General features: G+C 37.9%; 1 protein-coding gene across 1 annotated transcript in view; it reads right to left on the bottom strand.

Annotated features, from left to right (window-relative positions):
• Nucleotides 1-16,226, bottom strand: part of SLC17A6 (solute carrier family 17 member 6) — a 36,963-nt gene that overhangs the window by 7,763 nt on the left and 12,974 nt on the right. The window contains exons 4-7 of the mRNA XM_036258562.1: nt 9,445-9,559; nt 7,919-8,006; nt 7,109-7,195; nt 4,078-4,220 (exon numbers count right to left, since the gene is read on the bottom strand). Coding sequence (XP_036114455.1) covers nt 4,078-4,220; nt 7,109-7,195; nt 7,919-8,006; nt 9,445-9,559 — 433 coding nt within the window. The remainder of the gene's footprint in view (nt 1-4,077; nt 4,221-7,108; nt 7,196-7,918; nt 8,007-9,444; nt 9,560-16,226) is intronic.

Raw genomic sequence — 16,226 nt, 5'->3', positions numbered from 1 at the left:
GACAGTCATGCATTACATAACCACATTGTGGTCAGTGATGTACCACACATATATTATGATGGTGGTCTTATAAGATTATAATGGAGCCAAAAATTTCCGGTCGCCTAGTGATGCCGTAGCTCAACACATTACTCTCACGTTTACAGTGACGTTGTCATAAACAAACCGACTGTGCTGCCAGTCATGTAAAAGTACAGCACAGCCCTGGCTGGGTGGCTCAGTTGGTTAGGGCATCGTTCTGCACACCAAATGGTTGCAGGTATGATTCCCAGTCAGGGCATATTCCCAGTCTGAGGGTTTGATCCCTGGTTGGGGTGCATGTGATGTTTTCCTTTCACATTGATGTTTCTTTCTCTCTTCCTTTCTCTAAAAAAATCCATAAACATGTCCTCGGGTAAGGATTTTTGTAAAAAGTATATAGCACATAGGAGTAGTAGCTAAGCCATCCGGGTTTGGGTAAGTGCACTCTATGATGTTTGCAGAGCAACTAACTCGCCTAACGCCGCATTTCTCCGAACGTATCCAGTCATTAACTGGCACGTGATTGTAGTTATTTATGATATTCAAGACATTCAAAATTAACAACCTAGATATAATTGGCTTTGCTTATGACGCTCATTTTAAAATTGCATCTAATATACTTAAAGATCCTGTATATGCCCAAATAGAAAACAAGTATCCTCCCCCAAGACTAATTTTTACACCTTAAAATGTCTCTCAAGTTTCCAAACACTTTTCAAATACTTTATTTTGAACACCAGAGCACTGGTGAAGAATCAATAGACTAAAATAACGTTGATTAATGCCAGTTTGGGATCCTTGACCTGACTTAATTAGTGAAAGAGGAGGCACTCATATGTGGAATATGAAACTGAAGGCAACAAATGAACAAACAAGACAAACAAAAACACTCACGAACCCAGACAACAGGATGGTGGTCACCAGAGGGAAGGAGGGTGGGAGGGGTAGAGAAAGGTAGAGGGAGTCTAGTGTATGGTGACAAAAAGAGATTTGACTTTGGGTGATAAATAATGCAATATACAGATGAGTATTATATAGCCGATATAATTTTATTAACCAATGTTACTCCAATAAATTTAATAAAAATTTAAAAAGAGGAGGCAAGGATTTTTTTCACACAGATTTAGCAATTATTTCTGAATACAGAACCTCATCATTGCTATTAGTGATTGTGATTCTAATTACTCCTTTTAAAGGTCACTTTAAAAGCAATATAGTAGAAAGCTATACCGTGGTGATCTCAAATATATGTAATGTGAAGACGAATCAAAACAACACCAAAGCCAGTCCTAATAACATAGAATGAGTTCTATGGCTTTGGATAAAAATTTCAAGGACAGCATCATGGATGGGTTCAAAAAGTACAGGGGTTTTTCCCTTAAATATGTCCTGGGAAGATGGTGCCAGGTGAAGATACTTATTCACTGATAATAAAAATAGCCAAATAAGGAATGTCTGCATTATAGACATTTACATAAGAAATAACTTCAGAATATTATTAGAAGTAAATCATGTTTTCCTGTTCAATTGGTATTTCTTTTATTTACACCAGGATCCTCTCCACTAAAAACCTTATTTTTAGGTTGCAAAACAATTCAACAAGTAGAAAAGTATTTAATTTTTTACCTTAAAAATTATTGGGGGTGCCCTGGCCGGTTTGGCTCAGCAGTTAGAGCGTCAGCCTGCGGTCCAGAGAGGCCCGGGTTCGGTTCCCACTAAGGTCACGTACCTCGGTTGCAGTTTGTCCCCGGCCCTGGTTGGGTCATGGGGGTGGCAACCACTCGATGTGTCCCTTTCACGTCAATGTTTTTTTCTCTCTCTCTCTCTCCCCCCCCCACTCTATCTGAACTAAAATATGAAAAAATGTCCTCGGGTAAGGATTAAAAAAAATATTATTGGGGGCTGTAGGAGGGTTTATAGTATTGTGATAACATTCTACTAACTGCACTGGCTGTTTGCTTCACAAGTATATTTAGTTTATAAAAATTTAGCAAGCTATTTGCTTATGATTTTGCGCACTTTTCTGCATGTATATTTAATTATGTTTTTAAAAAGGAGAGATTTAAGAAACATTATAGTCAGCTGCAGTGTGTGTGATCTTTAACTGGATCCAGACTCAAAAAAATAGCTACAAAAGACTCATGAATATAGATTAGGTATTAGAATTTGGACTGGGTATTAGAATTTAAATATCTAGGTATTAAACAATGTTAAGTCATTATTGTTAATTGTGTTAGGTATGATAACAGCACTTAGATTGTGAAAGAGAATATTCGTAGTATTATAGAGATATATGTGAGGTATCTGTGAATAAATTTTTATCTCATATATCTTAAAAATTATTCAGCAAAAAAAAGTGAAATAATTAAGGCAAGATGTTAACGATTGCATCTACGCGGTGGGTATATGGCCGTTCCTGTTGCTGTTCTTGCATCATATTATATTTGTTCACAATAAAACATTCAAAATAAAATATAAGGTCTATTCCCACCTAATCTCATTTTGAAAAATTTACTTTGAAGCTATAAAATATCAATAAGACATTAAATATTATGTGTAGAAAAGCAGTAAGATACAGAAAATGGGGATTTTGAGATTATCTATGCTGTTTTATGAACCTACTGGCTGTTCTTTTGGGTGTCATTTTAGAAAATTTATGCCTGAACTAGAAACACAGTATCTCAAGAACTGATAAATAAAAGAAGCACATTTAACTAATGAAGATACAGACTGATCAGGTTGTTTTTGGCTAGAAATTGAAGCTAACTTCGGAGTTCACCCTGGGTCAGCCTATTTTTAGCTTCTGCTCACAGCAGCTATGGCTCCTGGGTCAGAGCACACTGCCAACACCCACCCACCCCCACATCACCACCTGTCTTTTGAGTAATCACCATTAGAAAGAAATTATCACTCCATTCACAGAAGGGGAAAGTTCTAATGCCAGACTACTTATCTCATGGAACAACTATAATGTAAGGAGTATTTCCAAGAACTGAAGTTCTGAATAATATCCAACATGAAATTTTTCTTTTCCATTAACAGTCAAGATACATGTCCTCAGCAACAATGGGTGACAGATCTTTTACCCAGACTGAGATGTCAAAGAAGGGTCTTCTCTAACAAAAGTTGTAGAGAGCAGAGCTGGAATAAAATACAATGAGAATGTGTGGAGGAGCCTTTAAAAGAAAGAGGAGAAACATCATGTATAAGGGTCATTGTCCTCAGCCAGTGCATGTTACCTTCCAACTCTTAGCATAAGGAAGCTGAGTTACTAAGTGCTGAACTACTGAACCTGTCTAAATACATTACTTTCGTTTAGTAGGTTCTTTTTAATAGTATCATATGGCTGTTTACTACTTGCTATTTATGATATATTGATGTCACATGGACTAAAATATTTGCATTATTGGCACAGAACTGCATTTCACACTCTGTAGGCGGATCCTGTCCAAGAAGCCAAATCATAATCAGAAAAAAAGGCTTTATAGCATTCTCTGTATAATATTTGATCTTTATAATAATCCTGAAAATGATAACATTTTATCTATAAAAGGATTATGTTATATTAAGAATATTTTTCACGTCAGTCACCTGTTATTGGCACCCTAATGCTTTAGTATTTACTAAACCACACATAATATAAATACACATGTATAATATCTACATTTAGACTATTTAATGAACAAAAAATAGCCTCTTCCATGACTTTTAGGTGATTTGGACATTTCCTACAATCTAAAATTAACTATAGTTGAATTTGTTTAAATTATGGACCATATTGAACTGTTTTTAAAAATTCACTTAGGTTTACAGTCATAGCTATAACATGGGACAATTTGAAGATGCTTAACAAAGACATAGAAAAAAATATAGATTTCTGAAGAAGTAGCAATAATTCTCAAGTAAGTCAAGGACTATGGATGAAGTAAAAAAAAAAAATCATGACTGAAACCAAATCAATTTTGTTGAATAGGGACTCATAAAATAATTTGGTTGATTGAAAGGAGATGAGATGGAGAATAAGAATAGAAATATACACCATAATAAAAGTCTTACTTCCATTGCACCTAAAAGATTTGCACTCTCTCCAATGCTTTCTTCTATGTACCTACGTTCTTCATCTGTAATGGTAGGATGCTTGGCAGGACTTTCATAAGACACCAAAAGCCAAAACATGTACCAGACCATCCCAAAACTTCCTGCAAGTAAGAGTTCAAAAGGAGGAAGTCAAAGAAAACCATTATAAACTTTTCCATTTAACAGTCATTTGCTGAAATAAGACTACAAAACTCTTGCGACAAACTTGTTCGGTAGAATGTGAATTTGAGTTTATGTTTCTACAATGGACTTTAGCCATCTCTTCTTGTCTGTTGCCACCAGACTTCAGTCTTCCTGAAGGCTGGTAACTGTACGTATCTCTTTGTCTCTTTACATGATGCTGATACACAAGAAACTCTCAATAAGTCATTACTGAATGGTGTGGTTTAGAACACATTCACACATCCAACAAATATTTACTGAGTAGTTACTTTTTCAGGCACTCTGCTGAGTGAGAAAAATATGATGAATAAGACAAAATTTCTGTCCTCTGAGAATTTAATGAGGTTAATCCTTTTGTTATCGGCCTATCTTGAATATGAGAGTGGTCTTCATTTGCAGAAAAAAAGAAATGCTTGTTTACCTCTCCTAATAGCACTTCCAGATCTAATAAACAGACTATTAAATAAATAGAAAATTATTTTAGCCTGAGTGGCTACTGTACATTAAAAAAAAAAAATGCTTCTTCTGTAATTAATGAAGTAACATTTCCCATTTTATGTGACTGAATACCATATTATTTTCAGCACATGCTACTGCCTACTGATAACTTTTTGGCACATGAAAATTACAAATTTCAGTACAATCAACTGTTTGCAAGTTCCTTTCAACTCCTTCTTTATTTAGCACTCTCACCATTAATACATGTCCTTATTGTGCAATATAAGTCTGGAAGCATTAATAATAGAAAGAATTTCAAGTGATTTATTCTTGTTTCCTCGCCGCTGGCCACTTCATTTTTGCTTCATGCTGTTCTTTTCCTCGTGGGTGACAATCTGAATGTTTCTGATGTCCATGGATTTTTGTTGTGTTTTTTTTGGCTTGTTCAATCTCTAAAAAATGTTCCTTAATACCATAGCTTCCGATGTGCCACGCTTCTTTTAATTACTGAACATGACAGCAGGTACAATATTGGGTCAGACAGTGAAAATTCGGTCTAGTGTAGTGGTTATGGAATATGGCTCTCCCAGATTAAAATCCTGGCTGTGTCATTCATTAGCAACATAATCTGATCAGGAACTGAATCTCTCTAAACCTCCACTATAAAATGAGATGATAATTCATTTTTTATGAGATTGTGGCAAAGAAAAGTTAAGGGAGATAATGCATAAAACAACTAGCACAGTGGAGGGCTCAAAATAAGAACTCAGTAAGTGGGAGCTCTTATAATTTAAAAATAATCATCATTACCACTCCGAATGCATCTAAAGTGCCAAATACTCAGCTAATTGCTTTTTACAGGGTGGAGCAAAAGGAGGTTTATAGTTGTGAGTACTTGAAACAGAGTTTATTGTATTATTATTTATTAATTATTTTGTTATTTTCCATGCGAATATCTATCTGTAAGCCTACTTTCCCCCACCCTGTATGCATTATCTTATTAAACTTTAGTCACGGTCCTGGTCTTATCTTACTACTTTTTAAAATTTAAATATTAAATAGGTGGCTCAAAGACTCAACTTTTGTTATACACAGCAAGTAAGCAATATAATATGATATTTTCAGATGATCTAATGTTTAGACTTTATATCATTCAATGATGAACATAAAATAAGTTGTAACTTGAAATAATGAGACTGTTTTTCATAAATGCTTTGTGGAAATTAGTATCCTTACTTTAAAGCCACATCATGTCTTCAATTAAGTAATGGAATAGGGCACAAATCAGAGGATTTAATAGATGGCCATCCCAACTTGTATGATATAGCCTATAAGTAAATGCTTGAAACATCTTTGAATTATGAACTCTTGAAAACCTAATGAAGAATATGGGTTAAAATGTGATAAAAAGATTTACTCAGAAAGAAAAAGTACAAATGCATGTATGGCTTACAGTTTAGAGCATTTATAAATCCACGAGCCATCCAGGCCTGGCTTTTGAGCCAGGATAAGAGCCCCTCCTATACAGTATATTTAATAACATTCTGCGAACATAAGGATCCACTCTGATGAGAACATGTCAAAATGGAAATGGATCACAGCAAATTTGGAAGCAGCCAGATCACTGTTCTGCTCAACCATGTGACTTCATTAATCTTTCAGGATCTCATTCCCATGTTCAAAGATGGCATTAATCAGTGACAATATCAGTTGGAATCCAGTTTTCTTATATGTTTCCTTTCCTCACTATTAAAAAGACGTCTCTTAAGAGAGGAGACTTTAGGGATACGTTCAGGTGGTAAGCTTTCGGCTGCCAGCTAGAAAGTAAACAGAAAGGGGGTTTGAACTTGGGGTTTCTTGTCATTTTTTATTCCCATTTGGGAGCTAACCTCCTTTCGTTCGGAGGAAATGGGCACTCACATGCGCCGCTGCTGCAAGTGACCGCTGATATTTCATCACAAAATTGAACCGTTTCATTAGCATCACTATCGCCACTCAGCTCTCTCACCCTGTTCCGTCTTCAGGAGGCCGGATCAGGGCAACGGCCAAGGAAACGGTACCAAAGAGGTGGGGGCTGCCTAGCTCTTTCCTCCTCATCACCTTTGAATTAAGAGCTAACTTAAATTTTTTAGTCATAATCAAGGGCAATATCCATCACACATCACAAAGTCTCCACATCAGTAATGTGGTTGCTTTTGAAACATTAAATAGCAATATAGGGAAAATCATAGAAATAGAACATTTTCCTTGATCTTCTCGGAATATAAGGAAAGAATTCTTAATGGGGGGAAAAAAAGTAAGTAGACACAGAGGTATATTTGATGATCTATCTCATTGTTCTCACTCTTGCATATTTCTTTGAACTTTATTGTATAGACGTGTAACATACCGTAGACGTAGAATACTGAAGACCAGCCAGTGTATTGAACTAGAATACCAGCCAAAGGCATTGCGATCACCGCTCCAGCATAGGAACCTAAAGTGGAAGGGAGAGGGGAAGAGAAGTAAGTAAAATTAATACAAGTTTTATCTCTTGTTTGTTGATTTGCTCACACAAACACATACTTGCACACTCGGGTGCATGGACACTCTCACACATATACCTTCAAACACACATAGATGCCTACATATTTAGACAGAAATCCAATACTTCACAAGTGGATATAACTTACCAAAGACACAACAAAGATTTAAAAATAAGACTATAATAAAATTAAATTTAAAAGAATAATAAAAATTATTCATACATAGATATGAAAACCTAGATGAGATGGATGAACTAAAAACAAAAAAACAAAAACATACTACAAAAGCACAAGAATAAATAGAGGATTTAAGAAGACTAATAAGAAATAAAGAAATTGAAACAGTGGTCCCAAACCTTTCCTCGTGTACACACTTTCTCTCCAAATCGTTGAGCTTTACCAATTTTCAATTCTTTTTTTTTAGATTAATTAATTTATTTTTGTTACAGATGTTTCTCCTCCCTCCCCACTGATCCCCCTTCTCCCCCTCCCCACCCTGTCCCCACTTTTGTTGTCCATGTCTATTGTTCATACATACATGCATGTAAGTTCTGTGATTTATCTCTCCCCCTGCCCGGCATCCCCTCTTCAGGGGATTGTCAGTCTGTTCAATTCTTATTCAAGTGGTTACTAAACTTTCACTTGTCATGATTACATCAGCACACAGTACTTACCACAAAAGGAGGTGGTAGCCAATCTACTCCTCTCTAGAGGAGGGGCCCATTTGCTCCATATTCCATGACATGCTGGATAGGTGACACCCTGTGATGGGGAAAGATATACATCACCATTGAGGATCCAGGGTCATTGGAAAATAAGCACATTCCCTTCTCTGATGCTGTTTCCTTAGAACAGGCACAAGAGAAAGCTGCTATTCATAAGATTTTGCTGATTCCCTGAAATTCCTTTTTAAAACTTTCAGCCCAGACTGGGTAATACATAGCCTCTTTTTAGTGACTTGTTCAAATTCTCCTCATCTTTCAAGTTTTATTTCTACAGGTTTCTTCTGATCAAGGCAATATAAAAGATTCTATATTACTCAGTTCATCTGCAATTCTCAATGGTATGAGAAGTTTGGAAGACCTTTTAATGAGGCATTAAACTAAGTGATGCCCAAATATAAGGAATCCATACAAAAGAAGGTAAAGCTTAAATTCTTGACTAAATACTTCCTGAAAGCAGTGTCTAGAACATAAGACCCTTAAAATATAGTCAGCCCTCTGTAGCTATAAGGTCTGCAACTGCAGATGCAAGCTCAGATAGCAAATAGTAGGGGGAAAATTGTTACATTTGTTGTTGACATGTACTATGTAATTAAGCCTACCATAGTTGTGTCTGTGTTGAAAACTGTAGACTTGTTTTTCTTGTTATTATTCTTTAAACAATAGAGTGTAACAACTACTAACATAGTATTTACATTATATTAGGTATTATCATTAATCTAGAGATGGTATAAAGTACACGGGAGGATGTGCATAAGTTATATGCAAATACTACGTCATTGTATATAAGGGACTTGTGCGTCCATGGATTTTGGTATCCAAAGGAGGGTCTTGGAACCAATATCCCTCAAATCCTAAGTAACAACCATAATTATCCTTTTTTGTTGTTGTTGTTTTGATCTTATCAATTTTTTTCTTCTTTTTGGAGAGAGAAGATTGTTTTCAGTGCCTTCATATTTTATTTGATTTATCTATTCCCACATGTTCCATGGAAAAGAGAAGGGGCAACAGGTAGACTCATCTCAAGTTTTTAAATGCTATTCTTTCAAAGGCATTTTGATGGTGCAAAAGTCGGTTACTAGACTTAGATGCCCAAAGAATAGAGTCAACAAAATGCATTAGTGAAAACTCAAATAATGATTCAAAGCCAATAGAGACTTGGTATAAAAATCCCAAAAGATATTAATTCAGTGTTACCACCAACAAAGAACTCACACAGATTTATCACAACACATTTACAAAAGTGTCTGTTGTTTTTTTAAGTCAAATAGTCACTAAACATTTCCTTAACACCACTCAATTCTAGAGAAGGGGAGGTAAGACAAAATATCTGATTGCCTAGCTTTTTCAATATTTTACACAAGGTAGACAAAACTGAATAAGTCATACAGTATTTGTTTGTAGATCAAGACAAAGAGTGTCTGCTGGTTCTTAATAACATGGCAACCTTAAAATGCTTTCATCCTGCAGTTCCATACCTCAACAAGCCCCTGCAATATCCTAACAAAGATGACACACCCATAATGCACTCTGGCTGCTGATGGGATTAGCATATTCAGGGTAGAGGTAAGAAGTATGGCAGCTCCAAAAACTCTGAAAAACAAAAGGAGTTAATAGATCTAAATTTTTCAGGTTAAGTTAATCACAAGCAATCTTAGAATGTTTTTTTCTAAAAAAACAAAATATGTTCGGAACTTGATTGACTAGCATCATTGCAAACAGATTCTTGGACTATCTTGAAATGCTAGAAATATGAGAAATAAAAGAATCCAATAAATCTGATTATACTTACTTGTATTTATTGTCTTCGTAGATGTACTTACAAATTGCAAATATTTAATGAATCATTGCATATGTTTTTGGTCTGCATCTCAGCCTACAACGTAAGCTGCTTAAGGGGTAGAGCTTGTTTTCAGATACACTGTTATGTCCCCAATACTATGTGTTGGGCACATAGTAGATACTCACTGAAGAGCTGTTGAAAAAATAATAAATGCCTGAATAGAGTTGTGTCCCACACTGTACAACTATTTTTAATGTCCTTAAATCAGTACACCCATAAAAATTTTATGAATTATATCATATTTTAAATGCCCCAAGAAATCTCATGATCAGATCCCACAGCACATGTTTGTATAATTGAAATAACTATTACTTATTATATGTGTCTCAGTGTTTTTTTGGGGGGGGGTTGTAGGTGGGTGGGGAGATTGTGTTGGAGGCACACCACTAGGTACAAACATATACATAATGATTCAAGAAAAAAAATGCTGGAACTATGACAAACATTTTTTATACATCTGCAAGTAAAAAGTCCATTTCATCACTAAAAAAATGATGTTTATACTAAGCATGAAAAACATCCCTATAACTGGGTAACTTTAGAAATATTCTCTTCCATGGAACTTTTGGGACATGCTATCTCTAATGAGCTTAGCTGTATGTTCTGGGCAAGTTTTCTCAAGTCAAACATTGAGTCTTTATCTCAGTCAAAATTGGCTGCTCAGAGAAACTCTAGTTCTTCCAGGGGACACATTTCAAGGTAACTGAAAGACTTGAGTTTTTGAAAGGAGCCTTGATCGCTATTCATCTGCTACTGCAATTTGAGAAATGACTTTACAAGAGTTGAAGTGGATCAGCTCTTTTTTGACTTAGACCGAGTCAAAAACTTTTGTTTACTTGAGCCAGCCTAATAGCCCATCTTCAGAGCTTTCTCTCCGCCGAGGTAAACAGTGACGCTGAAGGTGAATGTTCTGCGCCACTTTTCCTCTGTGCTGTTGGCTCAACAGGTATCTTTGCGTTTGTGTCGAAGCACAGTTTATTTCCTAACCAGTTGACACAAAATAGACAGTTGCTATTTCTAGAAATAAGTATTCCCATGAAAATGCCACACACTTAATGACAATAAACTTCTGCCAGAATCCCATAACCTGTCTTTGTAAAATAAGAATCCAAAAGTATTATACAAATTGATTTAAAAGGCATTTTAATTCTTGATTATTCCTTTTATTTTTAAAAAATATGTTTTAATTGACTTTTTAGAGAGAGAGGAAGGGAGAGGGAGAGAGAGATAGAAACAAAGATCATTGCCTCCTGCACGCCCCCTACTGGGGATCAAGCCCTCAACCTGGGCATGTGCCCCGCTGGGGAATCAAACTGGACCTTTTGGTGCATGGGTCCACACTCAACCACTGAGTCACACCGGCTGGGCAATTATTCCTTTAAATTGAAATAATTTTCACCTGTCTTAGGTCTACACTCTAGATGTTCTTGTGTGCAATCCCCAGAACACTTTGGAAGTTTCCTCTAGGGCTCCGAGGAGACAGGAGAAAGTACATGGAGCGCGTTTCCTGGACCTAGTTAGATGGGGCATGTTCCCAAAGGCCAGGTGGCAAACGAATCTTTCCCTGTCCTGGGAGCTTGAACGTGGTACCTGTGCAACAGACAGAATGAAGGTGGAAAGGGCAGATGGCACAGGGGTTCTGGTCGTGTGAGTATGCTGTCCGGGTATGGCAACCCTGTGCTCACTGTCTTTCTGCAGATCCACTCGACTTCGTTTATCCTCATTGATAACAGCGAGACTGAGTGTTTCAGCCTTTAAGGATCAAGAGAACCAGAGCTACCTAATGCTGCAAGGTTTTTGAAAGTGTTTATAAGCCATGAATCCACTCTATTCGGCCCTTTGGAAGAATCTTTCAAACTGTCATCTATAAACCGGCTGCACCAGAATTCACTGAGTGCTTCTTAAAAATGCAGATTTCTCACTCCAGACTTTTCAAATCAGAACGTGCTGGAAGTGAAGCCTGGAAATCTGTGTTTTAATAAGCAGTCCAGGTGATCATTTTGTGTGGGGGAAAAAACAGCACAAGGTTGTTTTGTTAAATCCAGATTTATCCAACTTGTGTGTTTTATTTTCTATTAATTACTTTGAAGGTATGAAGCATGGAGTTTATTTTCTATGACTATACCTTCAAATCATCCCTTTATCCCCTTTTGAAGGGTTTTAAAATACTGCTATCTGCAGATAAACTAGAGAGAGGTTCATTTTACGCATTGTTTTCTCCACTTCCACCTGCTACTTCAGGGTGGAGAGATGTTTCTTTCTGGGGCAGCACTGCCTTTTGGTTGCGTGATGTTTAGCAATACTGCTGGCCTGTACGCACAAGAGGCTGGTAGCACACCTCCCTCCCCACCAAGCTGTGACAACCAGAAATGTCTCCAGCAACTGCAAAATGTCCTCTGGGGAACGCAATCACCCATGAGCATTGCTCAATCCATTATGAGCTACTTGTTGAGTGCCCACCCGAGTCAGATCTCAATGTGATGAGTGCTATTCAAGTCGCCGCCCACCATTCCGACACTGCACACGCCATGAAATCCACAACCACCTAACACCCCGTGGCATCGGCACTATTGACCTACCCATTTTATAGGTGAAGAAACTAAGCCTGAGATCAGTGAAATCACTTACACAAGTTGTTAACCGTTCTAACCAGGGGAGCCCTGTTTTAAATCTAGTCTGATTCCGAAGCCAGTGGGTTTTGCCACAGGGATTTACATCTGATGATGCGCATACTGTGTCGTTAGTTACGTATTTTAGGGTCCTATCTGTAGGTTTGCATAATAATTTTCTCAGAGCTACTTGAAATTATCCTACTATCCCCGAAATAAATTGTCTACTAGATTGCTTTCAATGTTTACTTTCCTCTCTTGCCCTGGAGAGTGTATCAAATGATGTAATCTTATTTCTAAATGCTTCCTACTTCTAAGTTTCTTAATTCCTTTAATACTTTTCAATTATAAGCATCATAAGAATGCAGTGACTTTTGTTCTAGCTATTTAAGAATAAAGTCCATCAAACTTCTCCTTACTTTCTTTTTTTTTTTTATCCTCACCCACGAACATTTTTGCATTTATCTTCAGATAGAGCGGGAGGGAGAGAGGGAGGGAGAGAGAGAGAAACATTGATGTGAGAGAGACACATCGACTGGTTGCCACCCACACAACCCCAACCGGGGCCTGGGACAAACTGCAACCAAGGTACGTGTCCTTAGCAGGAACCGAACCCGGGTCTCTGTGGTCCGCGGACTGTTGCTCTAACCGCTGAGCCAAACCGGCCAGGGTACCTCACTTTCTTTTTAATTTTCAGGTACCCGGTATATAAGCCAATATCCAAGTAATTAAAGTTCTGATTATCAAAATTCTTGCCCATTATGGGGAGCCTTTACACTTTGTCTTCCTGTACAACATAGCCAAATTGAAGCACCACTTCATCCAACCTTTATTTAGGCACTCACTGCAGATCCTCGCGAGACTCTATCTAGAGCAGGGCACTGTGCTGAGAAGGAAGCTGGCATTTACCGGGCACTCCACTTTCTCTGCACTGTGTGTTCCTGCAATCCACACAACAACCCTGAGCACCACGTTTCTCTCAGTTTACAAGTATGAAAATGGACAGAAAGACGCTGCAAGAGAAAAAAGCGAGCAGCGGAGTTGACATTGGAATCTATGCTCTTTTCGTGATGTTACGAGGCACTCAGAAAAAGACAAGGATGGTCCTTGGTGTAGCTGGAGAGAAAGAGAGAGACAAATAACCAAGAGACAGCTATGCCAAAGGCTGTCAGGGGAGTACGAAAGGAGACCGAAGGAGGAAGAAGCCCATTCCAGCTGGGGGGAGCAGGAAGACGCCCTTGAGAGAGAAACTTCCAATTTGGGCCTTGGAAGATGAATACAAAAAGAAGGAAGAAATTCCAACACAAGGAACTGGATTTGCAAAGGTTCAAAAAAATGGAAGGGATCACATTCTATACCAGAAACTGGGGCAGTCTTGAACATGGCCGCATACGGTGGTGCAGGTCAATAGAAGTAAGAACACCAGGAGTGAGGCGATGAACAAGGATGGTGTGAAGGAGGTTTGAGGGAACGGTGATAGGACAAGGAGGGGAAGAGCAGGGTCCATGTCCATGGCATCTAGGAAATGATGGGGTTCCGGGTTATAGAGGATAAAGTGAAGTAAGTATGAAACTTGCCAGAAATGAGGGGAGAGGGATCTATGAGGTCAGAGAGAGAGAGAAGCTGATTAAGATTCATGTGAGATCAGGCAAGATGCTGTCTTGCAGAAGAACAAGGGGCCAAAGTCATTAATGGTGGTAGAGAAGACAACAACAACAAAAAAAGGTGACATATGTATAGTACAGAAGTTGTTATAAGACCCTAGTTTTATTACGTAATAGTGATGTGACTGGAACGTCACTAACCTTTCTATCCTTCTGATACTTCTCTATGAAAAGGGTAGTGCTGTGTAACAGTCAAGAGCATGGTTTCCAGAGCCAAAAGGACCTATGCTTTATTACAAGTAAAACACCCAGAAAAATGTCCGGCATATCCCAAGCATTTAAGGGGGTGTTAGGATTTGTAGAGAGATAATCTTAATATATCGTATTTTTTAGGGTTGCTGTGAAGCTAAATGAAATAGTGCACCTAAAAGTTTTGGCTGGTGACTGACACATAAAAATAAATCCATTAAAGGAGTCAGTCAAGTAGAAATAATTATAGCCAATTGTTATTGAATTGTTGTTTGTGTACAAATCACTGTTCTGGATTCTCACTTTAAACTAACAACAATATTAGAAAGGGACAATGTTATCCTTTTTTCACAGATTGAATAACCAAGTCCCAGTGAGTTTCGATAACCTGTGGGGGTCTCATAGATACGAGGTAGAACAATGTTTGTATTTACTTGGTCTGGGTGTAGATCCCAGATGTTAACCTAAGCTCCACTGTGCATGAATGGCCGTGGAACCAGTACCAGCACCAACAGTTCCTGCAGCAGCAGAGAGAAGAACAAAAACTGCAAGAAAAAAACACTGTGGAAAATGGATGGTCCCAGAAATGGGGAGCAAGAGCAGGGCTCTCTCCCGCCCCTCCTGTTTTGAAGGAAGTAGTTAAAAGAGAGGGTCCTTTAAGGAGGATTTTGTCTTTTTGTAAGGAAAAAAAAGTCTAGGACTCAAAAAAGAAATAGAATTCAGTATGGGAAAGAGGTTCCAGAATAGAAAATAGTTGAGCGCAGCGGTCTCCAGCTCGATCCTATGGGAGAATCACCTCTGGGGCTGGCCAAGCACCGATCGCTGGGTCAGTAGCAATACAGAGCTTCTGAGTCCGTAGCTTCTGAGTCAGTCCCCTTTGTGAGGGGACTGAGACTTTGCATTTCTAACAAGTTCCCAGGTGATATGACTTACTTGTCCGTGTCTAGGAATCATGGGTTTAGCACCACTGTGCTCCATAGTCCCCCTCAACATCAGAAAAGGACAAATCGGAGTGAGAGGCAGGCCTAGAAGGAACAGAGCTAAAAGAGGAGCTTACCTTCATTAGAGATGGGTGTAGCAAGAGTCGAATGGAATCACCTACTAACCAAGGCTGGGGTGGGGGATGGGGGGTGGACATCTGCAATAGTGTCAACAATAAAAAATTTAAATTGAAAAAGAAAAAGGGGACGATATCCTTGACAATACACAAATCACATTTGATCAAGACCCAAAATGAAGTTTGCTGGCCTGGGTTTAAACTGTTCTCATTAACCAAATAGAGCAAGCACCTGCCATATTTTTTACAGACGTATAAACAGCATGGCATAATGTTAATTAAGAATGTCGTGTATGAATTCAGACTCCAACTCTAATTTCTTTCTAGGTATGACATCGGGCAAGTTACTATTACTTAAATTCTCTAAGCCTCGCTGTCTACATCTGTAAAATTAAGATAATAAGTTTTCATGCTTCAAAGGATTGTCAAGATTCGATGAATTATGAAAGGGGACAGTGTCTGGTTCACAGTAAATGGTTTATAAATATCAACTGTCATTACATAAAAATTTCCTAACACTCAATAGGGTTTTCAGAGAATTGTTATTCTTTGTCCCTTTCTTCCAGAATGTTTCTGTCCTGAATAAATAATGCTATTTTTGTAACAATGGATTCAGAGTGGTTCCATGTCATCCTGAAATTCTAGCAGCTTAAAATTCATGAAGACATATAGTGGGAATTCTATCTCCCACTTTGAAGGCACACAGAATGAGTCAACATGCATTAGCTTCTCAATCTGTACCTCCAAGGGCGATCTAAACTATCAGACAGGAAACAATTTTTAAAAAATTGATAACCTTCTCTAAATGAATTATACCTGTATTGGTATACCCCACTCTTACCCCCAATACTTCCCTTACACACACACACACACACACACCTCTTTCCCAACTAATCTC

This window comes from Molossus molossus, unplaced genomic scaffold, assembly GCF_014108415.1.
Source record: "Molossus molossus isolate mMolMol1 unplaced genomic scaffold, mMolMol1.p scaffold_m16_p_13, whole genome shotgun sequence".
NCBI lineage: Eukaryota > Metazoa > Chordata > Mammalia > Chiroptera > Molossidae > Molossus > Molossus molossus.
Note: the sequence above shows the minus strand (reverse complement) of the source record. Positions and strands in the feature narration are given on the sequence as shown.